Here is a 27,566-nt window from a genome sequence, read left to right as displayed (position 1 = left end):
TACCGTCTCCTTTAGCCTAGCCGGCATAACTGTGGGACGTAAAACTGAAAGATTTCATTTCGGTTTGCCTGACAAGAATGTAATCAAAAATAAGTTATTTAGATTTATATTTCACAATCCATTTTCAAAGCAGTATTCTAATCAATAATTTTCCTTCTGGAGGGAGTGTGGGGGATTTCAATACACGGGGGTGTGTGTGAAAGAACTATTGCAAAAATATTGATAGCCCACGTTGAACATGATCGAAGATATGTTCTGGGGGGGGGGATTTCCCAGTTCATGCCCAGCTTCCTCTGGACCAAGGGCGACCATCAGGGGGGGCATGGTGGAGCGCTCGCCCCCCTAAAGGAAATTGTACTTCGGAATATCGAAAACCCAATAGAATTTTTAGAATAGTTACAGCAAAATTTGAAACTATGCCTATACTTGAAATGTCGCTTTTTCTCGCCTCCCCTTGGAAACCACAACATGGACGCCCTTGCCCTGGACCCTGAAATCAGCAGTGGTTCTAATAAAGGCTGAATCTCGATCGGGTATTGAAGCCAAGCACATAAGCGCAAAAGGCAAGCTAGCTAACCATTAAGTTTTTCGAAATACCAGTAAATTTATTCATATACCAGATCATATTAAACGATTCTTATGAAACACATTCATCTTTTTGTAAACAAGCTCAACGAAATGAATTAATAGTGTCACATTAATATTTCTATTGTTGCTGTTATCACAACTGTTGTGATCCTGCTGAATTTTTCTCATTGTTAGAAATTACAATGAAATCAGAAATTATCCGAGTTTGAAGGAGTTCAAACGACAATCAACATAAGAATAATTTAAAATGACTTAAAATCCCATTAATTACATCCTATAAATGAGTAACCAGTTAAATCATGTTGACGAAGTAGCTTCTTGTATCTTGAATTAATCTCAATGATGGAATTTGTCTGGCAAGGAGTGATCAGAGGCGTACGCAGAATTTCATCAAGAGGGTTTACGGGGGTTCAAGTCCTCAAATCTCATTTCCATTCAGAACAAGCGTGATTTTTGTATACATAGGCCCTATATCTTAATATAGTAAATGTTTATCTTGTTATAGTGCAGTTTAAATCCCGAACTTCCCCTTGCGTACGCCACTGTTCGTGACATTGGGGCAAAGAAAGGTAGGATCGCAGGCCACATGACGCAGTCTTATTGTTATAATTATTTCTTCCATTATTCACTTTCGAATCCGAACTACTATCAATGCTCTCTGACAGGAATCGAACCCGGGACTGTGAACGAAAGACACCCACTAGCCATTAGATCAGTGGACCCACCCGCGGACCATTGCACTTTAAAAGCTTGTATTTAATTTCAAGTATAGTCTCATGATAAATAATCTATAATATTTTGAAAAACAATATTTGAAAATACAATTTGTATCAGAAATTGCAGTAATAAAAAAAAAATAAAATAAAATTCCTTTTTCAGCACATAAAAATCTGGTTAAAGGGAGAGTGATGGAAAAAAATGTACAATCTTTGTCCTCACCAGGCAGGTTCATTTGCAAGCCTACCGTGAAAATTTTAGGGGGCCAGTAAAATTTTAGGGAGGCCGCCCCCTTAGACCCCCTTTGGATACGGGGCTGGTCCTCACTGAAGATTTTTTTCAATATTCGACGAGTAAAAATGATGAAAAAAAAAAAAAAGATTAAAATCCATTGAATGTTATCAATATTGGGAGTTGAAAGCAGGGCTTAGCCATCTTGAAGCAAACTCTGAAAATTTTAGAGTATTCTTTTAGAATATAACGAAAGCAGTTATGGACAAGAGTTTATAAACCTATTTAGTGGCTAAAACGAACTACCTGTATGTTTATTTTCAATTTTATCTATGTTTTGGGCTTTCTGTGACCTCACACTTGCTGTACAACAAACTGGGGAGAAAAATATTACACAATACAATACTATCTCAGATGAATTGCGTTCGTGCTGCATCATCGTACGACGTTTCTGTGTTTATCGCTAGATGGCTCTGATCACTGCTCCGCCTCTTTCCCATCGCGTTCTGTGATTGGTGTGTGAACTTAGATATTCTCAAACTTCAGAGCATTCCGCTTAGTAGGAAATTTGTGCGTGTGGTAGGATGTTAGAAAGAGAAGTTGTCTGACTCGCTTTGGACGGGAGCGGTTTTTACCAACCATCCCAGACAAGCACCCTCCAAAATCACAAAAATACTGATTTTTTACAGAAATACAAAATCGTGTTTACACTAAAACTGTCGAAGTGGCATGAGTGTTTTTGAACAGCAATAGCTGTTAAGTAATAAGTGTGCTTTACTAACATAAGTGTTTTTTTGCCAATATATTGTGTCTTGTATGTTGGTTTATTGAAAATTTTTAAAAAAAGTTAGTATTTCGAAAATGGTTCCGCAACAGAATGACACCAGTCGATCTAACAGTCCAACAGTGACCGGATTAAGTGTAGGCCTTCCGATGTTTGGATCACTATTAGTGGACAAAAATTCATCCACACCATATACGGATGCCACACAGGTAAGTTAACTTGTCAAAATTTTTATTTTTTATCTTTCTAGGGAAAAAAAATGGTAAAAAGTTACTTTTGAGTGTTTACAGTGTGTTTTGCTACTGGATTCCGTGCGGACAGTTTATATTTTTAACGGGAATCCTGTGACAGCCGACCTCACCCAGCGGTGGTCAAAACGTTTGACGGGAGATGTCAGGGGGTCCACGGGTTTAGATGCCAAGTCCCCTGAATCATGTATTTGTAATCATTATAAGCCAGCTTGTCCATGACTTGCTTCTATGCTCCTTCGACTTTCTTTGGTACTTTTGTACGGAGATATGATTTGTAAACATGGATAATTTAGTTTTTGTTAAATATTTGACATTTCGCGAACTGCTATGATAGTTTGTCGGAGACGAAGACCTACCTGGCCCAGTGAAGGTGCGTGACTTTGAAGGTAGTCTGCAAGATCTATGCATATCTTTTGGCACCTACGAAATATTTCTGTCCTCACGTAATATTAGTGCTGAGTTGCTTTTGCGTACGGACTTAGTCATGGGATTTCGCTTCGGACTTGATAGTAAGTTCAAGGTGTGTGATTGTGTCTTGCATTAGGATGTGCTCGGGACCTGAACCCTGGCACTCTAGATTTTGTCGGGAGGGTCGTGTTAGGAGGTTGTTTGGATTGTACCGTACTCTTTCAGTACTGCGGCTTATGAGGCATGGATCTAGCAACATATCAGATCATTGATTCCGAACATCGTAAGCTTCCTTCGGGAATAGTTCGGGTTTCCTGCCTTGAAGATGGTATCGGTAATGATTTACATAGCTCGAACGTTAACCAATATCGTGACAATGTTTCTTTATATTTCTCGGTCTCAAATTTAAGAAGCAAGTGATCATTCGATATTTTGCTGTGAGAACTTAAGTCTTACCTTGTTTACGACAGAAATGAAACCCAGCGCAACATGAACTTTGCGTTAAGGAGGAATAGTTGTGCTTTCACGTTTTAAATTTTTTTTAAATCGATTTTATTAAAAAAGTTGGAAGGCTGTACATTAGGAAGGCAGTATCAGCACTTTTTCGGCAAATTCATGATCTGCTGTATTTTTATTTTTTTGTTTTGTTCTGCAGCGTCTTGTCAATAACTTTGCTAAAGTCATTAATGATATGTTATGTAGTTTGTCAAATTTTTGAAACAAGTTCGGGATACTGGGCTGGGTTTCACCTTTGCTGTGAATCGGACTTTTGCGTAGTAACTGTTCGGGCTGTTGACATTTTCTTATCCGTACGAAGTGCGCGCTGTATTTTTTTTTTTTAGAGTGCTTTTTCGCAACTAGTCGAGACTGAATTTGCAGCGTGACGCAAATCTGGCGGGAAACATCAGTACATTGGCTTTTGGTAGGCCGCCTCCACACATTGGATGCGAAACTTTTCAAGGTTAGAAAAAGATCACTACTTCAGGTAACGTCATGCAGTTGTTTTTTTTTTTTTTTTTTTTCTATTCTCTAATTTTGATGCGTTGCATTGGATGCTTATTTTCTCCGCAAATAACTAAAGATGCAGGTGAGTTCACACACACGCACTGCAAACCTTAGTAAGTAACACACTGTAAACCTTATATGTGCAAGATTGGGGGAGATACTGAATATCAGCCAAACAATGTTTTCCGATATTCTGAAAATACTTATATATGTTAATAAGCTTGTGTAATAACAGACGGGGCGCGAGGTTTTTAACTGATCCTTTTGACGGTATTTCTTAAAATTTGTGTAAAAGCTAAAGCCCCGTGTGAAATCTAGATAGGCCTATCGTTTTATAATGACGGTTAAGATTCGGCCTGGATTATGAAAATAGTTCTCTTCAATACAACAGCGTCTTGTGTTGTAATATTGTTGATTTTATTGCTTGGCGCTTTTTATGTTGTAATTGACGCGTGTCGTTTTTTATTTTCCCTTATTTTTTTCTAATGGCAGGATCATTGGCGCTTTTTATGTTGTAATTGACGCGTGTCGTTTTTTATTTTCCCTTATTTTTTTCTAATGGCAGGATCATTGTTGACGTTTATTGTTTTATTTTTAAGAAACAACACTGTTTTAAAGTTTCATCACTGTACTACATGCGTGTTTATTTGTGAAATTGCTTTTCGAGTTCGTCGGCTTTCTCCGTAAACTATAAAGAAATATTTTCCAAAATGTGGAAGTTAAGTTACATTCCCGTGATATATGTCGCTAAAGCTCTACATATGCCTATGTTGCGATATGTTTCTTAACTGCGTTAGAGCAGGCACGTAGCCAGGATTTCGTGAAGGGGGGGGTCCGTGACATGAAATACTGTGGTCATCACAAAAGGGGCTCGATCACTCTGAACTATTTTACTGGAACATATATTGGTTTGTTTAGCCAGGGTTTCGAAACGGGGGGGGGGGGGGAGTGACATGAAATTGTGAAAACCCAGGAGCTCGATCAATCGAAAGTCCTTTACTATCAACATATATTTGTTTGTTAGGACAATAAAATGAGGATATGTTGGCAAGTATTTTAATAAACTATGAAGAAATTTCGAGCAAAATAATAAAAACAAAAGTATTGAAAAAGATTTTGCAATATTTACGTCCTTCTCCTGTTTATTCAAATATAACAATTTTCCTTTCGTTATAACCTCAATTATTATAAAAAGTACATACTGAATACTGTCTTGTGAACTATCTTCTAATATAGCCTAAATAAAATAAAGAGTTTGTTTATGTGTTTGTCTGTCTGTCTGTCTGTGAGCGGTCTGGGGACCAGACGAGTGGGCTGAGAGTTACCAAATTTTGGTCAGGTGTGCCTTGGCCCAGGCCCCCAGATCAAGATTAAGCGTTTTTTCAAATTTCGAAACATTGGGATCTCAGGGGGACGTTCACCGGAACCGGCTTGGGAACCAGACAAATTGACTGAGAGTTACCAAATTTTAGTCACGAATATCTTGGTCCAGGCTCCAGACCATAGTTAAACGTTTTTGTCTAAATTCGAACCAGGGGAGTCTCAAGGGGGCGTTTACCGGGACATGTAAAAGTAGTAGAAAATGACCGATATTTACTTATTTATTTAACAATCACCAGATACAGTTCAGAGGTCATTTTACATTGAATATCCAACATCATTAACAATGGAAAGGATTTGGGAAGGTATCGGCCAGGGCCTGTTTAGTAGGTGCCATCCCGGCATTTGCCTCGTAGGACTGAGGAAAACCCTGAAAAACCTCAGTCAAGATGGTAGGCAGTGAGATTCGAAGCCATGACCGACCGAATGCGAAGCCAACGCTCTCCCACTTAAGCTATTAGTGTCGAATTCATATTTTCGCGGTTGCTGCAATCAATGGTGACACTTCCATTAGCGATGGCTTGCAAGTATGCGGGCCGGGAGTCAGCGGGGGTGGATACCGAGACATATAAAAAGTAGTCCAAAATGACCGATATTAGTATCAAATCCATAGTTTTCTTGGTCGCTGAGATCAATGGTGATACTCCCACAGGCGTTGACTTCCAAATACAGCCCCTGTGCGAAGCATGTGTATATTCAACTAGTTTTAAAATATATGCGTTCATTTCTCTGTTGAATCAAATGCTAACATAACTTTCTTTCAACATAGTTTTATTTTATTATTCCGTCAACTACTATCGGTTCCAAATGACAGGTTAAAGGAGATACAGAAAACTGTCCTTGAAATAAAATGTTTGATACTGCAAGGATGCGATGACGAAAAATTATGATTAAAAATGTCCACCCTGTTACACAACGGCACTTATGCTTTCGAAAGCTTGAAATCTCCCTGACTAGTAGCAGGAATTCTGAGAATTCCATAACTTTTCTTGAAATTTCAAATTCCCTGAGTCTTCCAGGATACCTCGCTTACCTCGCCACCATATTGCAAGTAATACAAATCTCCTCATAAGAAAGAGTAAGCAAAAGTTTCCTGTAGTTTTCTTTTTAATTTTTAACGCTGATCCATCTTTTTGTCATTTCATTTTATTTTATTCTTCATTATTTTTTTCATTTCTGGTCTCGAAGGGGGGGTCCGGACCCCCCGGACCCCCCCCTTGGCTACGTGCCTGGTTAGAGTTGCGATTTCTTTTTATAATTTATGGTAGTAATTCGTTGGGAATTTGGGTATTGAACTAGTCGGTGTATTAGGTATCTCATGTCGTCTGAGTTATGAATTGAAAATTTTAGAAAAGCGTGCTACGTACGTTTGTCTGGTCGGAGCTAGTCCTGTTCGACTTGGAAGTTTAAGTATCAGAGGGAGTTAGCGAAGTAGCGCTTCGGGTTTTGTTTGCTTTTCAGTGCAGCGGTTTCCTATTGCCGAACTGAGTCGAACTCTGGACTGCAAGTCGAAGAAGGGTTTTTGATGTATGTGGAAGTTCAGGTTGGTCCGTCGGAACGTATCACCTTAGCGTCGAAATCGATCGGTACTGAAGACATCTTAACGCATGTCAGCGTTTTTGGAAGTAACGTTAGCGTGTGATCAGCTTGAAATAAAGATTTTTTTCTAATATGTAGTCTCGAATTATTTTTGTGTGAAGTTTTTTGTAATGTAGAATGTCATGTAATAAAATTGATAATTTTTGATAGCCTGTCGAGGGACTTGATTTTGCAGTTTCGTGTAGTATAAGATACGCCGTCCGTGAGCTTACCGTAGGTAGCACTTGATTTGCGAATTCTATGAATGATTTGCTTTTATACAATTTCTGCATTTAGAGATGCATACTGCCTGCGTAGAGTAGATGTGGCATGCAGGGAGTTCGGGTGTAGTTTGTTTAAAAAATTATTTTCGCTGCATTAGATTTTTTCTTGAAGCTGGTACGTACTTTTGGTTGCAGTATGTTTTGATTTATATAGGCCTCTTTGCGATTTATGCTGTTTCGCGTGGAAATTTGTATCCATTTAGGCTGTCTGGATTTAGTCATGTATTACATAATGTTATTTGCAAGTTCTTATGTGTATATTCAGCGGTGAGGTGCACAGAATTTGGTTTACGAGGGATGAGATTTAATTTCCGGTTTTAAGCCTGTAATAAGCCATCGCAACTTCTGTCTTTTTTTTTTTTATGTGTGATATATGATTTGTAATATCAGTTTTGTAAGACATTTTGACTCGTAAAATATTTAGAGAAACAACCTGAAATTAGGCTGCCCCAGTGAGCTCTCGTGTGCCGTTGGCATATGTGGTCCCGGTTCGATTCCCAGAAATCATTTCATTTTCAAATTAGGCCTAATTGACTTCGCACGTATAAAAGCTGTGACAAAACTTAGGCTAGGCTTACGTAATTTAGAAATGAGCGTTTCTGGACTCTGATTAAGTATAAGTTTTTGGATTTGTGTTATAGGCTACTAGTTAAGGGCTAATCTTGCTGGGAATTCTTTTAGGAGTAAGTTCCGAGAAGTGTTTCCTCTTATTCAGGAGGTTTCGAGGAGATTAGCCCTACGAGTTTTTGATGGTGCTGCTGTTCTTTTGGTTGTCCTTGCTTTTTGGTTCTTGGTTTACGATTTTGTTTCGGGTTTTGGTATTTACGATTTTGTTTCGGGGGGGGGGGGGCTTTGCCTGAAAATGTGAAAATTCTGCAAGATATTTCTTATACTTTACTATATTAAGATTTCGGGGGGGGTCTTCCCCTTCCGAAAGACCGAAAGCCTCCCCCCTTCCTAAGTACGCCACTGCGAGTATCGTGAGTAAAAGATCATGACATTTCTGTGATATGGTCTTTAAGAGGTTAGTAAGATCAAAAGTGCCAGTTCTCATGGTTCATTATTCCCTTAAAAGAAAATATGCCTGGTTTCTAATTTTTAGTACTAAATTCCATTACAGTTCCTCACCTGCCGCAAACTTGGTTCAGACCTCATCGAATTTCTACTTCGTGTATATATGAAGCTGCTGAGTGAATTGTGTCAACTTTTGCTTCTATAACCCTGCTAATAACTTGGAATGACGCGTCTTGCGTCAAGACATTCTCGTATCTGTATCCCTCGGTAGATGCTGAGTAAGACTTTCCAGTTGCTTATGATGGCAGGGGGAAAGACATGTGTTGGCGTAATCTTGTTATATTGATATTTTGGGTTCGAAATAAGACCAAATGATATTTTCTTGTGACATAGTTCAGAGGCAAGTTCAATGTATATTTTACAGGATCCTACTAAGTGCAATGGGAGACTGAACTCAGAAAAATTTGATCTGAGAAATGAACCGAAGAACGAGTAAAAATGTGCTGTTCTCTTGAGATTTGATTCTGTACCCCTGTAATGTTACACTGAATGACTGTCAGTTTAGCTGTCGTGTCGCAGTTCTATCATTACGGTCTAACACAACGTAAGGGATATGTTTCATATGGAAGTGATCTACAATTCATCGTTCTAATTTAGTGTTCTACAGTCATGGTTTTATAATAATAATAATAAGCAGGTTTTAGGCCATATTCGTAATTTTGGTAAGCATACTTCAGCATCTGATTTTGTAAATGGCCGTAAGTTAACTAAAAAATGTTACAGGAAAGAGAGACCGAAGTAAAGTCCGATGAAATCTGTTAAGTTTTACGTCCCCTGCTTGTGCCAGGTAGGCTAAAGGAGACGGTGATGAGGAGAAATGAAGAAAGTGAGAGGAGACGGGAGGGCTACGACAAAACCCACGCACACAGTATTTGTTTTAGCACAAAGTTTAGTTGGCTCGATGGGGGATCGAACCAAGGACCCGGTGCACCAAAGGTGAACTCTTTACCACTGAGTCACCGCGGTTCCGAGAGACCAAGGTATTCGACCTGGACGTAGGTTGGTAACAATCTTGGAAGCGAGGGATGTGTAATTCAGGTGTCGCATTCGCGGTTCGTAATATAGTTGAATTCTGAATTCTTGTTTAGGGAATATTGGTTTTCCTTTCTTAATGAAGGAAGTAGTTGCGATCTTTGATAGGTTTTCTTGATATGCATTTGTGAGTCTTCCTGTTTTCGTATTTATTTACGGATTAAGCGTGTTGTTAGGATATGTTTGTGTTTGAATTTTGAAAGGGTAGGGGGCAGAAGGAGGGAGATAGAGATAGAGAAAAAAAACTGCGACGCATGTTGTTAGTCAACTTGGCAGGAAACGGAAGACTCCGAACGAGATTGCTCAAGGTCTGTAGATCTCGGGGTCTGCCCCCCGCCCACTGCATATGTGATGTGATGTGAGTGTGTTCCCTCTCTCTCCTACGCTCACTTGTATTTGTATGTGTGTGTATCTATTCTCTCTCTCCTTGTCAGTGGAGTGTAATGACATCAGTTGCTGCTAGCGCTAGGTTAGAGGCCTATCCCAAGGTCTATCACTATACAGTTTTCCGTGCTCAAATTTTGGCACGTTGCCATTAAAACAAGTTGCTGCTAAGTTTGTCCAAATGCGTGATGATTTCATCATAATAACCATTTTATTTTTTTTATTATTTTTTGTGATTTTAACCACATAATCGGCCTTGTGTCTGGACTTTTTTTTTTTTTAAATACATGTATGCAGGGAGTAGAAGAGGGCCGTATCGAAATACATTATAACTTGCTAGAAACAGCTGTAACAACTGACTTTGTGTTTGTGGAGGGGGGGGGGGAAATGGCTCAGTGGTGGAGCACTTCATCTCTGTTGTGAGCGATCCGTAGTTCGATCCTAGGCCATGAGACAGCATCGTGTCTAGATTTTCTCCACATTCTCATTCCATCAGTTTACTTGTTTCACTGTCGGTAATCACCTGCCTCTGTTTTATCCTAAATAGCACAGCTTCGTGGCTAAGCGGTTATCGTACGCGCCTTCGGCGGGGGGGGGGGGCTCGGGTTCGATTTCCGGTGTGAGCTCATGTGGTTCGGATTACACGTTAATTAGTAGGCCCCTTCTCATATAGCCGTGCTGCTGAAAGAGACTTTTAACTCAAAATGAACTCAACTCAAAAGGGGGAGGTAAGTGTGGAAATTACGCCTGGTTAACCACTAGATCGTGACCTTGTATAATTATCTGAGGAGTCTCTTATGGAATATTTTGATAGTGACATCCCAGTCGGGGATCGGGTCTTGGGCTACTTCCAAAAAGGCGAGCTATGCAACTGGTATGGCTAGGTTACTGTGGTTAAAGGGAATTGTCACTATCTTGCCGATTGGAAAAGGGATCATATGACATTGTTCAGTTTTGCAGAAAGGGCTATGAAGAATGAAAGGGTCACAAAGTCAATAGGAGATTACTTTTTTACTTTTGGTTTCGCTTGAAAAGTTCATGGTTCTATCCTCGCTGACCTCTGGGATGGAGGTATTCTGGCAGACGTCTTCATTTCCACTTTGAATTAACTCAGCAGGGTGCTCGTTTATTTAGAACTTGGCTGTCTTTTGAATATCCAGTCTGAGATTCCTTGCCTTCACTAATGCAAGTTTTACCAGCATAATTTTCATCTTTTGACTTGAACAATATTATCAAACGGAATGTACAGACTTTATTCGATCTTGACCATACTTTTGATTGAGGTAAACTTAAACTTCCTATACGAGCGTGTGGTTCCGGAATTAAGGATCGTTGAGAAGTGGAGACTTAGTTTTATGCAGCATACCTACTATCTGCAGGACCCATTGGTTTTCGAGCTTATTGGTCATAATTAAGGTTCGGATTTGTATGACTATCCTGGCATCCTTTTACATGTCAGATTGAATTGAATGAAATGATAGTTTTCAGTTTAACGTCCGACTATTATGCCTTTTAGAGCAATAGTTCTCAAAGTGGGGTCCGCGGGACCTAGCCAAGGGGTCCGCGACGCCTAAAAATTTAAAATGTGTTGTAATAAAATGGAACTACAGCTGTTATGCAAGATGTATTTTTTTTCTGTTACTAAAAAGAAAGCAATTAGAAATTATACCCACGTTTGTAAATTTAAATGTATTTCTGCTTTACTAAATTTCTGCTCTGTTAGTATGAAGAGTTGTGTAAGGAAAGGTATTGTAACATTTTATGCTTTTCCCTACCACTTACTTATGTGGCTTTTTGCAGTATTAAAGCCTTAAGGCAAAATCGTTTTAATGTGAAATCGGACTAAGATTGATGGTATCAAAGCTTATTCCAGATTTCAATTCAATAATGGAAAAACAGAATTTTATTCCTCACATTTGTGACCCCACATTTGAGAACATTGTTCATCAAGTAGATTTCCATACAAAAAAAAAAAAAAAAAAAATCCTGTTTTGAAAGTAGTTGTGTTTTTAATTGAAATTTCGTTCACTAGCAAACAATCATGTATCTTTAGAATAAATTACTGTTTTATTTTTCTTAATATTTATCTTGACAGTGATAATTCTAATATATATATCCAGTGGCGTATTTACGATTTTGTTTCGGGAGGGGCTTTGGTAAGTTTCGGGGGGGGCTTTGCCTGGAAATGTGAAAATTCTGCAAGTTATTTCATTTAAAGATTTCGGGGGGGGCTTAAGCCCGGAAGCCACCCCCCTAAATACGCCAGTGTATATATCCCATGTGAAATTTCAAATACCATTGCAAGGGGGTCCGGAGATCAATTTCTGAATGAACAGGGAGGTCTGCGTTATCGGAAAGTTTGAGAACCACTGCTTTAGAGTAAGGGCGACGGATGATTAAGAAATGATGGGGGAACAATTGGTGGAATGGGAACGTGGGAGAAATGGAAGTATCCCGAGAAAACCTATGTACACAATGTTGCCTACCACAAAATTATTTGGTCGGGGATCGAATCAAGAATCTCATGTGAGCAGAGGTAACTGATCTACCACTGAGTAACAGTCCCCCAGTATATATTTAATTAAACATTACGAGGTTGAAATAATAAGTAAATGCAGCAGTATATACTTGAAATAAAAATAGACGGTTCTGTGATAGATGACGAGGCCGTGGGGCTCAGATGTTTGGGTGTTCCCCTCTGGGGTGTGGCTTCCATGGTTCGATTCCAGTGCGCCCCAAATGGGCTTTGTAGTAGACAAACATTGCATGAGTTTGCCCGGGAATTCTTCTGTTTCCTGTAAAATGTTGTTCATTGGTTAAACGATCAATTTAAAAGTAGACATACACGTTAATATGGAATTCGAATCGCGTACCGTTTTACCCTCGTTCTCTTCTATAAGTTGACACATCGAAGTCCAGTGCAGGAGGGACATGATGTCGACTTTTCGGTATCAATGACTTGATGTACTGTATAACTTCGTTATGTAATATCATTTTTCAGTTGTGACGTAACTTACGTTAAAAAATCAATTATATGAATACATGACGTGGTTTTCTGGTCATATGCACCTTACGAGGTTGGTGGGTTGTAGGTTTCATCTAGATAGTCACAAGGACGAGGGTTTATCGCCATTACAACATTATTATGTGTATTGCACGTCGTGATAACGTGATATTTTACCTTTGCAGTGGAGTGGGAATTAGCTATATTAATTTTTTTAAGACCTATAAGAACCTGAATCAATTAGTGGTATAGGTATCGTCAAATAAGTACGCTTTCGAAATAGCTTGTAAAGTGATGAAAAAGATTAAAGAAAAGAATGTTCAAAATACAAATAAGATGGTATGGATTAGAATGAAATTAACCCTTGAGATGTCTACCGTCTTTCGTTCAATTCTTGGTTCGACTCCTTACGATAATGGCTTACAGTTAAAGTACTCGCGTTATTCGTTTGGTTGGGCGGAGATTAAAATAATAATAATGTATCGGGATTGTCAGCCACCGATTTCGAATCCTAGGCCTCTCGATAGCGAAGTAAGCACGTTAGCAACTAGCCTTTTTGCTTGTTTCATTCTGGTTTACTTCATTTCTCTGTTATTTGTTTATTTATTTATTTTAACGCTGCATTTGTATTCTATTTACATTGCTTGTCGTAATTCTCTTTTTGTACGGGGAGGATGATGGTTATAATTCGTTCGTATCTCTTAATGGCCTCAAGTGGTTATTCTGGATGTTGCTCGGAGTCCTTTTTTCTTTTCTTCTTTTTTCTTTTCTTTTCTTTTTTTTAACGTAATAGCAGCAGCAGCTATTATAGCAAGTAGTCTGTTGCGGGTCAATTTCTCCCTCCGTAAGTCAGGAGCATGACATTTCAACATTCATTAGTTTGGTCTGTGTCTGATGATTGCCTTGCCTGCCACTTGAATATGATTAGCAACGGCACGGCACGGCAAAGCTGAAGCTGATAAAAGCGGAAAGTACAGAGGTTAGCTTTGTTTTTCGTCTCGTTCACAATTTCGTGTTTGCCACAGACTTAACACAGTATTCTCTGATCATCAATGGACAGTTTTATTTGTTTAATTTAGTAATTTTGGGTTTTATCAATACAGCTTTTTAGAACCGGGCTGTTCTTGGATTCAAGTCAGATGTGATGGTTTCTGCGAGCGTATCGAATTTGGTTTTACAGCACCAGCGTTGTAAACATTAATTAGCAAGAGACATGCCATTAGGGAAGTGATGGGGAGAGTATAGGGTGTATGTATACCCACCTAATATTTTTAGAGTTCATCGTACACTCACCAGAAATTTACGAGCGTATATAGGGGGGTGGATATACTATATTTTTGAAAACAAGCTAGTGTATAGCTAGAAAACTTGCATGGGATAGTATTGTTTTATATGGGAATAGTGTACTTTTACTGATTAGGTACACACTGTAGAGACATAATTTGACGGCTGAGGAATTTTTTTGCCAATAACTCGAACAAATGAATTAATTTGGATCTTTTTGTTGTTATCCTTAGGATAGTTATAATTTGATAACTTGCCAAAATCGGGATTCTAATAGATTCATTTATTGTTGGGTTATTAGGAAAAGAAATTTTGTCAATTGAATACTTTCTTTCGTGACTACAGTATGTTTTGATTTGATTATTGAGTACTAGTAGAATGCCCGTTCTTCACACGGGGAGAATACGTTTTATTTTTAGCATAATGGGCACCAAAGCTGTCACCAATCATCTTAGGGACCTCAACAACTATAAATTCCACATTAATATAGGTTATTTTCGATCACTGTTGTGTCTCCCCTGTCCCCGAAGTTGCGTGGCTGAATTTGGAATTAAATGGCATCAGAAGTATCACTGTTCGCCTCAGCGACCCCCGAAAACCATGGATTCGACACTAATATCGGTTCTTTTAGAAGTTCGGTTTGGAATATTTCTGATAACGTTCTCCAAGGGTCTATCGGGGTGCCGCCAGCCCTCATCTTTACTAGTTGGCTGGCTATGATCCTGTAAGGTATAAGCTTTTGAAGCTTTCATTTTCTATTATTACAATCGTTTTTGTTGGGTGTATCAGCATCCACTTCCGCACTTAAACAGTGCAGAAATGTCAGTTGACAGGGATAACGGTTACGCCTTTTAGGGTAAGAGAGGCAAGAGAAAACAGGAAAACCCAGCGCACGATGATGTCCATCGCATACGCGGATGATCTGGGATCAAATTAGGGACCCGTCACAGCAGAAGTGGGCAGGCATATTCTACTGCTTAGCAATGGTGTCATTGGTAAATCGTCTACTTGGAGTAAGGATCCCCGACCATGGTGTACAAGTTTTTTTTTTTTTTTTTAATTTGTGTCATTCCTTCAGGTTTTGCTTGTATACTGATAATTTTCTGCTGTATTATTGCTCTCCCTACCTTACAAAGCATATTTGGTGGGAGTTTAGCGTCCCTTTTTATGCTAAAGGGTATGAGAGCTTCACGAACCACCGTACTGCGTTCAAATTTCAATAATGTCATTTCGGGATTTAGTCTCGGGGTCCCTGCACTAAAGTCATACCTAGTAGCTAATAAAACAGTGAGAAGAAAAATGGATATGTGTAAGACGTTATTTCATTCTTTGCTGTCTCAGAATATCTCTTAATAAGATTGTGTAAGTCCACATGTACATTAAAGTTTTCACATAATGCGTATTACTGGTATAATCTCGTTTTTTTTTTCTTCTGTGTAATGGTTTATTATAATTGTAATAAAAGGAGCGATATGGGAAGTGAATTTTCAGTATCGTCTTTTTTTTAAAAAAAAGAAAAGAAAAAAAGTGAACGTGCATGTGTACGGCATATCAATTAGCTGTCTCCCTTCCCTGTAGTAGAGCCCGTTGACTGACATCACTTCAGCAACATTGTCTGTCACACTTTCCTTTCTTCCTTCCTATTTCGCGTTTGACAGCGGTCCGCTTGCAGAGCGACCAGTGCTGCCTTCTGGTGTCACAATTCGGAATTAGTCACGCGGACTTCGTAAGTGCAAGAGGGACGTCGAAATTTGTTTGTACTGCTTGGGCCAATAAGACCAATAGTTTACTTATTACACTTGTGGCCTTGTTTCGTTAGAAAAAGAGCATTACATAATTAATTAGGACCTTTTTTGCCTGTTTCATTGCTGGACAGGTATATGAAAACAGTTATTAACTTGTCTGGTGCGTGCTCAAAATGCAACGTAGGGGGCGCGGTGGCTCAGTGGTAGAGCGTTCACCTCCGGTGCTTGGGGTCCCTGGTTCGATCCCGGCTCGCGCCGTGTGCACTTTGTGGTGGACAAACATCGTGCTCGTGGGTTTTTGTCTTGGTTCTCCCGTTTCCTCCCACTTTCTTCATATCATTCATTTCTCATTATCACCGTCTCCTTTAACCTAGTCGGCATAATCGTGGGACGTAAAACTAAGATTTCATTTCAAGACCGAATTCAAAGTGAGAAATATTTACGTTCTCATTTAGTGTATATGCTAATGACTAGCTTCCCAATTTAACTGTCATCATCCTTATTTGTAGTATCTTTGTAGACTAGTGTCAGGGAGTTTTGTACGGGTGACCCCTGTAAATTGCGATATGTTTTAGTGGTGTAGAGCCTCGTGGCTGTTGGCTATTCCAAATACTGTTATAAAATTGTTTGGGCGGGCCACGTGCGAATCCCCGCATTATATTTTTTTTCTTTCTTTCTTTGTTTACGTGCAAATTTCTACTCATCGTCTGCGCAGTACCGTATATTGTAGTAAATTGAGGCAACTTGTAGGCGACAGTGTTTTCTCGTACCGGATTGTAAGCCTTGTTAGTGTATGTTAAAAATGATGCCTTCAGGTGGAACTGTTTCGTCTTTCCAGGAAAATTGGCTAGGTACCATCTTCTGCCCTGAAGGTACTGGCTGGCTAATGAGATTCGAAAGACGCCTATCCTACCCTGTTGAATGGCCGGTTCTTGAAATCGATTTTTCGTTCACGGGATTATACCACAAAGAAATTAGCATTACACTTTTTTTAAAAAAAATTCAAATTGTATTTGCGTCACAATAATGGATTAATTTTGTTATCCCCTAAAGGTTATGGCTATCCGGACAGCATACATTTGGCTTGATTAAAACAGGATTTTCGCTACCGATAAGTTCAAGTACTGTAAATCCCGAGTTACCTCATAACTTTGTTTAACGCCGAAAGTTGTGCCCGTACTGGCAGTAGAATGTAGGTTCGTGTTCACAACGTAGAGGCACTTTGCTCGAAATTGGACTTATTATATTCATGTTTAATGTGGACTAAGAGCATTTAATTTAACTTCAGTATTGTTTTTGTTTCATGCTTGGTCGATACATCTTCGTGTTTTCAGGAAATTTTATCTGCTAAACTTCCAGTTTGACGTGACGCTTGACTATGTCACTCAGTCACAAATATTTGGTTCACCGTTTGAGGAGAGAGGGTACGGTCTCTCACAAATAACCTTCATCTCTTGCTCGAGATGTCTCTGGTTCCGATCCTGATCATGAGATTTTGTGGTGGACAACGTTGTGAGTGACTTTGGTTATGGTTCTGCTGTTTTGTTCCCACCTTCTCATTCCACTAGTGATTCATAATTGGACTTATTTTAACACAGTCTTAACCAAATCGTGGGTCCGCGCGTATATCTGTCAAGCGTTGTTATTTCACTGCTGGATGAATGTCTCTCCAAATTTTCTCCTATATGCTAAATATTGGGATCTTTTACCTTCCTAATTTTCCTATGGGTTAAAGATGTTTGTGAGCCCTGTTGTGATTACTGCTGCTTAATTGGCAATTACTTATGTTACCTCTACGCCGGGGTTTCTCAGCCTAAGGGTCGCGAGAGGGTTTATTGGGGATCGCGAAGATAAAGCGGAAGAGATAAATATAATTAGTATATAATACCGGAAAATATTTTTGAATTTTGTTCTGATAGCCATATTTTTATTTAACTTATACCTGGTACTGTTGATCACAAAAAAAAAAAAAAGTCTACTAAACATTTTCAAGAGGTGCAAAGTTTTTTAAAAATCAATTTAAATGAAAGATGTACGATATGAAACTAATGAGAACTGCGTGTCTATCTATTGGATCTCCGCAATAGGTATATTAAAAATCCCACACAAGCTTATTACAAACCTGAAATTATAAGGGGGGTCGCTGGCAAGAGGATGGGATAAATTAGGGGTCGTGAAAGGAAATAGGTTGAGAACCACTGCTCTATATTAAATAGTGCGCTTTTCCCGACTAACCCATGAGCAATCCTATATCCTCCTGATCTCTAGTCGTAGGAATTTTCAACAGAAGGCCTATCCTCAGTCGCGTTAATTCAGCTATGGCTTCATAGTTTCGTGTATGAAGGATCAGTTGGGTTATTTTATATGTTTTTTGCTATATGCATTGTTTACTCTGTTGCAATAAGAGAAAGTCGTGATACGATTGAAGTTCGGTGGGTAAATATATTTATACGTTTAGATTTAAAGGACTTTTTTTTTTCGTGTATCTTTATAAATATATTCTTAATAAATGTGTCCTATTTACATGGCCTTCCAGAAATAGCTTTCGTCAATGTAAAATAGGTTGATTCTATTTAATTATTCATGATTTTTTTTTTCTTGTTACCTCGAACGAACTACTTCACACGTTTTAGCTTTAATTATGAATCACGACGCGGGCTACAATTTCTGTGCTGTGTTTGTTTTCGTTAATTGTAGAAGGATTAATGTACATAAGTGCATTTTTATTCAAAACATGTCATTGAGATTGTCAAGGTTGTGAGACTGACTTTTTATGTGTTTCATTAATAACGGCAGACTATGCATTCCCGCACTACTGCCTTATTTGACTTTTAAATCCGAAGTGCATGGTTTATTTTAGAAGAAAAGCCAACGCTGTTGGCAAAGTAGCATAGCTCCTAAATGACGATGAACGTATTTTAGAAGAACTTGCTTCTCTGTTTCGGAACTGGTGCACGAGTTCTTGTTTCGTCATTGGGAGGCGCCGGGTTCGAATTCAATAAACACCTATACTATTTTTTTTTTTTTTTGCTAAAAAAAAAATTCTTCTTTGATATTTTCCAGTATTTTTTCCACTTGTTGTAACTTTGCAATGTTCCCAACTTATTACTAGGCATATACTAAGCACATATGCCCTTCAGGAAGTTCGTTTAAGTTTCGAAATATTCATGTTGGTATTGATCCAGGGGTACAAGTAATGGACGCCATCCCCCGCGCCGATCTTTGCCCGTTGTAATTTTTCAAAAAGAGGAGGGACGTCATAGATACTTTCTGGAAGTGGGGACAGCGTTCCCCCCTCACTTCTTCCCCCCTTGTAATTGACTAATAGCATTAAATCACTTGCTTGTGATGCTGCTTCTGGATCTTTCTAGGGATCGTTGAGATTTCTTCATACTGTAGGTTTATTCTGTTTCAATTGATTTTGCTGCCTAGCCCAGCAAATTCTTTCGGTTACCCAAGGTTAAAATCGAGACTGAAGGGGCAGAGATCTGACTCCCATTTTTGGTACCGAACAGGTTGTTACCAGTAAACTGAGCATGGTCACATCCGTGCCACTATTTGTAACGAAAGAGGAGGGATGTATGTGGAATAATAACATGCGGTTACGGTTATTCTGTCGTTTACTTCTTTTTTTGTAAGGCCAGCCTCGAAACTTAGTAGAGGGACTGTATTATATATATCGTACATTGTTGGTATCACCAATTGTTTGCAAAGGTAACGTGGACGTGAATACCCAAATTATAAATGTTGTATACCTTTTTAAAATTATATATTTTTGGAAAGAGGAAGAGTTGTTACTTGCCGTGCTCTTAATTTAAATCTGTGTTTACTGGTGATACTTTTTTTTTTTTTTGTTTATTTCTTCACCTCGATTGAGGTTTTATATTTTCTGGTACAGACCTAGGTCACAGTTACCTATATCACTGAGTTTTGTTATAAATAATGATTCTGTAATATAGTCTGAAAATTATGAAAAGTGTGGTTAATGAGAGATGGCGGATAAATCCCAAAACCCTACTGTATACATAGATGTGTATGGCGCTTATACATATTTGAAGTCTCGCTGTAGAAAATTTAAGTGCAAGAAGCGGTATTTACTGTAACAGCAGAGACGAAAGATAGTAAATTGTGCCCAAGTATCACAAGATAGAAGATACTATTGCTTAGAAATACAACCTAGCGCATAAGGAAGTATGAAAATCTAACTAAGGCATGAACGTATTTAAAAAATGAAATAAGTGAAACATTTTCAAGGTGGTTCTTACATTGTTTTCTACATCGAGTCTGCATTTATGCTTTCACATCCAAGTTTACGTTAGAAGATGAAATGTAGTATCTCAGTAGGCTAAGGAGACTGATTAGAGCAAGTGAATTATGATGGTAGAGGAATAAGAAAGTGGGAGGAAACGGAAGTACCCCGAGAAAACCACCATAGGGGAGACCATTTTTAGATAGCTGAACTAAATTTTATAACCAGAAAACCTTACTTCCTGTAGAATGTTACAAGGGAAAGACATTTAAGATGATCTGCCAAGTAATCACGTTTAATACGTGTTACAGATCAGTGTTGTCTTAAAGTTTTAGTATGGAAGACTACATAGGTGGGCACTTTATTGTTCAGATTGTGCTCATCGCAAACTTAATTTCACGCTTTACACCCTCACAGCCCCTCAGTATCCACTTCCTCATTTGCCCTCACGGCCCTTAACTTCATAAGCCCTTACCCTTATGGCCACTTATAGCCCTTCAATCTCATTCATCCTCACGGCAAGTCAGTACTCCTCAATTTAACTTGCCTGTGACCTCAAATCTCACCCAATAGCTTTAAATATTAGTGAGATTAAGAGGTAACCTCATCAGGGTGCCCACATGGTGGACGGTGCTCTCATTTCAAGTCTGAAAGGTCTCCCGATTGATGCCAGGGCATATGTGTGGTGAATAGCTTCGTTTCCGTTCATATTCCGCTAATTTCTGTAATAATAGTCATGCGTCTCCTTTAGCCTAAAGGGCATGGCAGTAGAACGTAAAATCTAGGGATTACATTTCCTTTTATTGAGTCATTCTTCTGGAATATTACAAAGATACCTTGCAAAGTTTGAAGAAGTTGTGGTAAAATTTTAATGTAAAATATGGCATTTGTCTTGTAACATTTTGCAGAAAAGAATCTTTGTGGCCTTAATGAAAGTAGTCAAATGGTTTTTATTGTTATTGATCTATTTATTATAGTTCTCTCATATATATATCATATGTATAACATGTTTGATTGCTGTTGAGTTAATTGTGATCTGTAATTTGTTTTGAAGTTGATAGAGCGGATTCTAATGTGATGCTTTGTATTTATCTCATTACAGACAAAGAAAAACAACCCCAACCATATAAAGCGGCCTATGAATGCGTTTATGGTATGGTCACAGATTGAGAGGCGGAAGATCTGTGAACAGCAGCCCGATATGCACAATGCAGAGATCTCAAAGAGGCTGGGCAGGAGATGGAAGACCCTCTCAGACGATGAGAGACAGCCGTTCATCGAGGAAGCAGAAAGGCTACGGATTCTCCACATGCAAGAGTACCCAGACTACAAATATAGGCCCCGTAAGAAGTCGAAACCAGGTCAAAAGACGGTTGAGAAGAAAGTGAAGAAGTCCAGTGGCAGCAATAACCATCATCAGGTATCCAGTAATGACTCCAATAACAATCACCATCATCATTCTAGTGTACTATCTGCTGGCAAAAGCAGCATTGCTCATGGCTCGAGAACACGTATTACCCAAACACAAGGACTTAGCTCTGTGAATCATAACCGTTTGAAGGTGAAACTGACAATCGATAAGAAATTCAAGGAAAGTATCAGAAACAGCAGGCACGTAAATCTTCCCATGAGCCAATACACGCCACCAGCTAAAGTGCCATCCAGTCCCTCATGTGACACTCCAGATTCACCTGAGAGTGCATCTTTCTACGACGATTCTTCTATGATCACAGATGTGAGTACCACGAGTACGGCCTCTTCGCTGCTAGATAGTAAAAATTCACATGTTTTGGCAGCGGCAGTGGCTGCAATCACCGGCTCAGCGAACACTACCAGTTCCACCGTTTCTACCTCGCCTACACGAGGTGGAGCTACAGCCAGTACTGTATCAAGAAGTCTTGGACCTCATCATGGTTATACCGTGGTTAAGACAGAGTCAGGGTTGGGGATCAAGTCAGTGGTTGTGAAGCAAGAGTCAGCAGATGCGTTGTCGTCTACGCTAGGAACAATGGATCACTTCTTGTCGGCGTCTCAGAATATTGTCTCAAGACCTGATTTGGACCTCAAAAATAGTTTCTACATTAAACCAGAACTTATTAAACAGGAACCCAGTGATTTAATTAAACACGAAAGCATAGAGTCAGGTGAAAACACTAGCTTAGATGAACTAGACTCTATAACTGATCTCCTACCAATTCCTTCAGACTTCAATTTTGAAAGTCTCACAACTGATCTCGAAGCACTTGATACTGCTAGTTCCAGCTCAGGGTCACATTTTGAGTTTTCGTGCACTCCAGAGGTTTCAGACATGTTATCAGACATTGGTTTAGGCAATGACTGGGCCTCAGTTACAAATCTGGATAGTTTAATGACTTGTTAGGGACCTGAAAAACTCTTGTAAAGATTGGACGGTTTTCGTTTTCAGGACATTAGCGTAATGCGAAATATCTTCTCAGTGTGTTTAATATATTCGATGCCGTATTGTTCTCATTTACTTTGAACAAGAGATGCGAGTTAGAAAAAAAAAAAAAGTGAAGTTGGCGAAATTCGGTTGTTTCTATTACTTAATACTGATAACCTTTTGTCCTTTGCGTGTGGAGTGTTGAATGTGTACAAGAAGGTTAAGAAACAAGAAAAAAAAAGTGTAAACGTATATGAATAATTATATCTATATATACACCTATATGTATATGTAAATTAGGTTCATCTGCTGTGAAGTTCAACAGGAAAAAAATAATTCTCGTTCATAGCAGTGTTCGATCTCTATTTCATTTTTTTTTTTTTTTTTTTTTTTTTAACGGCATTAAGATACATTAATAGCTGTACCAACTTCGTTTTCAGTTTCTGGTTTCGTTGGGAGGGTGGCTGCAAGGGACAATGGATACCCTAGTGCCTATAAACAAACAAACAAAGAAAGTATCAAGACTTTTTTCTTCAATATTAATAAATGGTAACTGAAGTAGGGTCCGTGAAATGGCATCTTGGTACCACAAAACAATTCCAGGGATACTTATTCAGGCTGTGATTATATTTAAAAAACAGTTAAAACAAAAAAGCTTAATTTGTGCAAACCTTTTTTCAGTTCTTTGTGCTCCCTCAGATTACTATCTTATTCTTTTCGTTTATTAAGTAGAGTCTTCGTCCATATTGAGACTCCATATTTCGTCTTCAGTGATAAACAGATCAATGTAATGTGTTTTGTTAAGAGGTCTAATCATTGCGAAATTAAAATATCGCGAATTTTACAGTAATTAATATGTTCAAATAGAAAAAGATAATCGAAATGTGGAAAAAGAGTGCGCTAGATAATATTATTTGGCATGAGGTACCGTTATCACGAGTCACCTAATAGCTTTGAGTTTGCAGCCATTTAGAAATGAAAAAATAAATGGCGGGAAATCGAAAGCAGTTAAGTGAATCGTGATAACGGTATTTCATGTAAAATAATATTGTCTAGCGAGCCCTTGTTCTACTTTTCGATTATCTTTAATTTATCTGAGGATATCACATATTTACTTTAAAATTAGCGGTATTTTAATTTCGTCGTGACAGGGCCTCTTAACAGGTCATGCCATTTGTACATATCATGTAATATCTCCAGTGTAATAAGACGGATCTGCTCTTTCAAATATTGTGATGGAATAGTCACATAGTCGATTTCGTGCACTATAGAAATGTTTTGGAATACCAATACCGATTAAAAGACACCCATTTCTCCCTTGTACTTAACAAGAAAATTACCGGTAAAGAAAAAAAGCACAGTCGGATTCATTGTAATGTATTTTTAAACTCAGTATATATATCTAAATATATATATATATATATTTACCTTTCAATAAAATTTACGTTTTAACTGTTAACGTATGAGTGAAATGCCTGAGTGTGTACCTGTGTTTTATCGGTTGAAATATGAATGCATATTCTATATTCTTCTGTTTGTTTTTGTGTGTATGTATGTATGTATGTGTGTGTGTGTCAGCTGAAACAAGTCCTTATGCTTAACTGTCAAAATCTGTAAAGGATAGTTTTGCATCTTCGCTCAGAGTATGGATTGATATTGTCGTATACATACGTACGATGAAAGAAATTTAAAAAAAGGAGTTGTCAGTAATGTTTTGTAATGTCCCATTTTGTTCAGGCGAGTAAAATAAGCATCCCTCTCTCTATACATATATGTGTGTGGTTCAGGCTTTCATTTTAGCAAAAGTTAATACAAGGTGTGGTAACATTTTAAGGTTCTGGGAGAGAGATTAACAGTACTTTAGTGTGTGTATAATGTAATGAAATGATTTTTCCTTAAAATTACATTAAAATGTGGAACATAACCTGGAGTTGATATGATTTTGACCCATGTGCATAAAGCAAACTGTTCGTTGTTTCTATACCAGTAATCTGGAAGGATGCACAAACGTTTAGAATTGTCTCAGATAAAAAAAAAATAATAAAAGAAACTCGTTAATAATTTTATACCGCACATAACATGTACGGTAAATTATTGGTGCTTTATAATTTTAACACCATCTTAATTTAAGAGTTCCTAATCACTGCGAAATTAAAATACCGCTGATTTTACAGTAATTATATGATACCTTCAAATAGATAATCGAAATATGGAACAAGAGCGCTCGAGACTCTATTATTTTGCATTGGTACCGTTATCACGAGTCACCTAGTAGGTTTCCGTTTGCAGCCATTTTAGAACGCGAAAATAGATGCTGATTTTTCTAAATGGCTGGTAATCGAAAGCATATAAGTGAGTCGTGATAACGGTATCTAATAATATTGTCTAGCGAGATCTTGTTCCACTTTCCGATTATCTTTTATCTATTTGATGATATCACATAATTACTGTAAAATTAGCGGTACTTTAATTTCGCCGTGATCGAGCCTCTCAATTGGTTGTAATAATACCCAATCAGCGGACAGTGTAGCTGTTACCGTTGGATTAGCATGTGCTTGAAGTATTTTCTTGACAACTCAGATGCTTTGGGTTGGAGTGGGTTGATAAATTTCCCCAAATCTTGGTATTGTTGCCTGAATCACAATTTTGGAATATTGTTTTTAGAGAACTATTAATTTAATTTTGATTACTGAGAAAGAAAAAAAAAAAAAAGTTTACCGTAATGGAAGGTGTTTAAGAAAGAGTGGTAAAATATACAAGTGTTCTTGGTATAAGACAGGAATTCTCACGTTTTTTTAAAAAGAAATATACATGTATGTATTCTCTTATGTAAGAAATAGTAATATAACAAAGCATATATGTATCTATCTACATGTTAATAATTCGTCTTGAATACTAAATGGAGATAAGCAAACCGTAACGAGAACACAGTATAAAAGTTAAATTTGAGGAAAAATGTATGTACAAGGAGGGACCATGTGAATGTAATAAGAGTTACGAAGGGAACAGCGTGGGAGATGTAAATACAGAGAGTATATTATGTATATTTAAAATACATACATATATAGATACGCATTGGTATGATCCTATACAAAATAATATAAAACATGAACAGTTGGTTTCACTGAATGCGAACATGTATTATAATAAAAGAGTATAGTTAAAGGGGCAAATGTAAAAAGTATATATATATAAAGACTTCACAAAAGAAAGAAAAAACAGGTGTGCCGTTTATATATATATATATATATTATATGTTGCTGCATATAAACTTTGTAGGTGCTAATTCTAGTGCAAGTTTGCAGCTCCTGAAAAAAAAATTAATGTGTGTGTTGTGATTGAAATCAATCCTACCAACCTTCCTCTTGCTGTAATATTTTTTACTATTACCACCGTTACTACTACTACTACTACTCCTTACCTGCTTCTGAACCGCATTGAGGTTGTATTATTTTTTCTTTTTTATTAATATTATTATTATTATTGTAATTATTTTTTTGTTTTGTGAATAATACGAAAAAAATTGCGGAGAGTTTAATATTATTAATTCCACAAAAGAATATCGTTGTAATATCTATAGATAAGGGGGGACGTTATTATCTATATATATATATAATAAATATATATGCGTGTGTACAGTATATAAATATATATATTTTGCACCAGAGTACATCTGCTCACCACTTATGTATAGTTTATTGATTATTAAATTTGTTTTGTTGTGTTTTTCTTATGATATATAATTACTCTGTTTGGTGATGCGTGTATGGCTGGAAAGGGTTTAATTTTGCACCTGTATATGTATATATTATACATATTTTTTTAAGAAACAAAAGAGAAAAAAATGTATTATTCATTATATTGAAAACGTGTAAAGACTGCTAATGCTTTCGCCAAAACGGAACTTCTTGTTCTTGTGTAGGCACAAGTTAGTTCATGTTTATTTTTTTATGTATGCACAACGATTATATATATATAAATAAATCACTATCAATATTATAGTTTGTTAGAAAAAATTCAATATCCAGAAACTCGTGCATTACAATAGCATTGTGCGTTCAGAATGGCAAATTTAAACTTTTTTTTTTTTTTTTTAAACAAGGACCAAAACAACCTCAGATAATTTCTAAGTCAGTCAGTGCATTTGAGTCGATGAATGTTTATATATATATATATATATATATTTTATTTAGTTCACGATTTAACATTAAACTACCACCCCTTATTCCTTGATATTTCTTTACCTTTGTGTATTTATTTCTTGTTTTTTTTTTCGTCCCCCAATCTCTTTCTTGGCCGTCCTTTGTGCTTTTTCTTGTTATGTGGTGTTCTTGAATTTTTTTTTTTTTTTTGCTTAACAGTGATAACCTACTGTGCTTTTTTTGTTAAAATTTCTGTACAACCTCAAAATGTACCATTTTTACAGTTTGAAAAAAAAAACTTTAAAAAAGGAGAACGAGAGATAATTATATAAAAAAGAAACAATATATTAGCAATATTTTTACATACAAGATATAAAAATGTTTTGTAAAAAAATAAGGAAAAAAAAGTACCTTTCTCTGTATGTTATTTGCTACCTGTATCTATACATCTATATATAGTTTAAATGATAACATTGTACATTTTGTATTGTAGTTGTTTATAAGATACGGTAAATATACCACAATTTTTAAAGAAATACGATATATTTTATTTATTTAAATGACAAGTTTTATCCATTTTTTTTTTTTTTAAATAAACACTAAGTAGAATGGTTTCTGATTAAGTAAAATATGTTTTGATATTTTGGCAGCCCTACATATGCTATAAGATAAGACTCAAAAGTGATTTTGTAAGTTAGGGTATATCATAAAGGACTTTACAACGTTGAAAACTCATACTTATTTATTCATTTATCTTACAATCATTGTTATGGTGTCATTTGTAGCAAAATGTGTCGAGTTTTGACTCACATAGTACACTAGATCAGAAACAAGCCATCGCAAGCGCAGTTGCAGCCATTACTAGTCCCGAGTGTGTTTTGGTTTGAAGAATCCAAGTATGCGAAAACTGTACAACGTAGTTTATGCATAAAGTAGAATGCAGTAGGTCTACTGTTTTATCAGTGGCCTAGCTATTTTTATTGAAACTGGATCTTCGGTAGACACAGACGTTCAGCTCGTCCCCG

At 37.4% G+C, this 27,566-nt stretch overlaps 1 protein-coding gene across 1 annotated transcript; it reads left to right on the top strand.

The window, feature by feature from the left end:
* Positions 1-2,079: 2,079 nt before the first annotated feature.
* Positions 2,080-27,077, top strand: LOC145683710 (uncharacterized). The gene is made up of 2 exons (XM_081755162.1): positions 2,080-2,529; positions 21,101-27,077. Exons 1-2 carry the CDS (start codon positions 2,398-2,400, stop codon positions 22,376-22,378), a joined length of 1,410 nt encoding a protein of 469 aa, XP_081611288.1. The 5' UTR covers positions 2,080-2,397; the 3' UTR covers positions 22,379-27,077.
* Positions 27,078-27,566: the final 489 nt, after the last annotated feature.

Source organism: Thermobia domestica, chromosome 1 (genome assembly GCF_964235325.1).
Source record: "Thermobia domestica chromosome 1, izTheDome1.hap1.1, whole genome shotgun sequence".
Taxonomy (NCBI): Eukaryota; Metazoa; Arthropoda; class Insecta; order Zygentoma; family Lepismatidae; genus Thermobia; species Thermobia domestica.
Note: the sequence above shows the minus strand (reverse complement) of the source record. Positions and strands in the feature narration are given on the sequence as shown.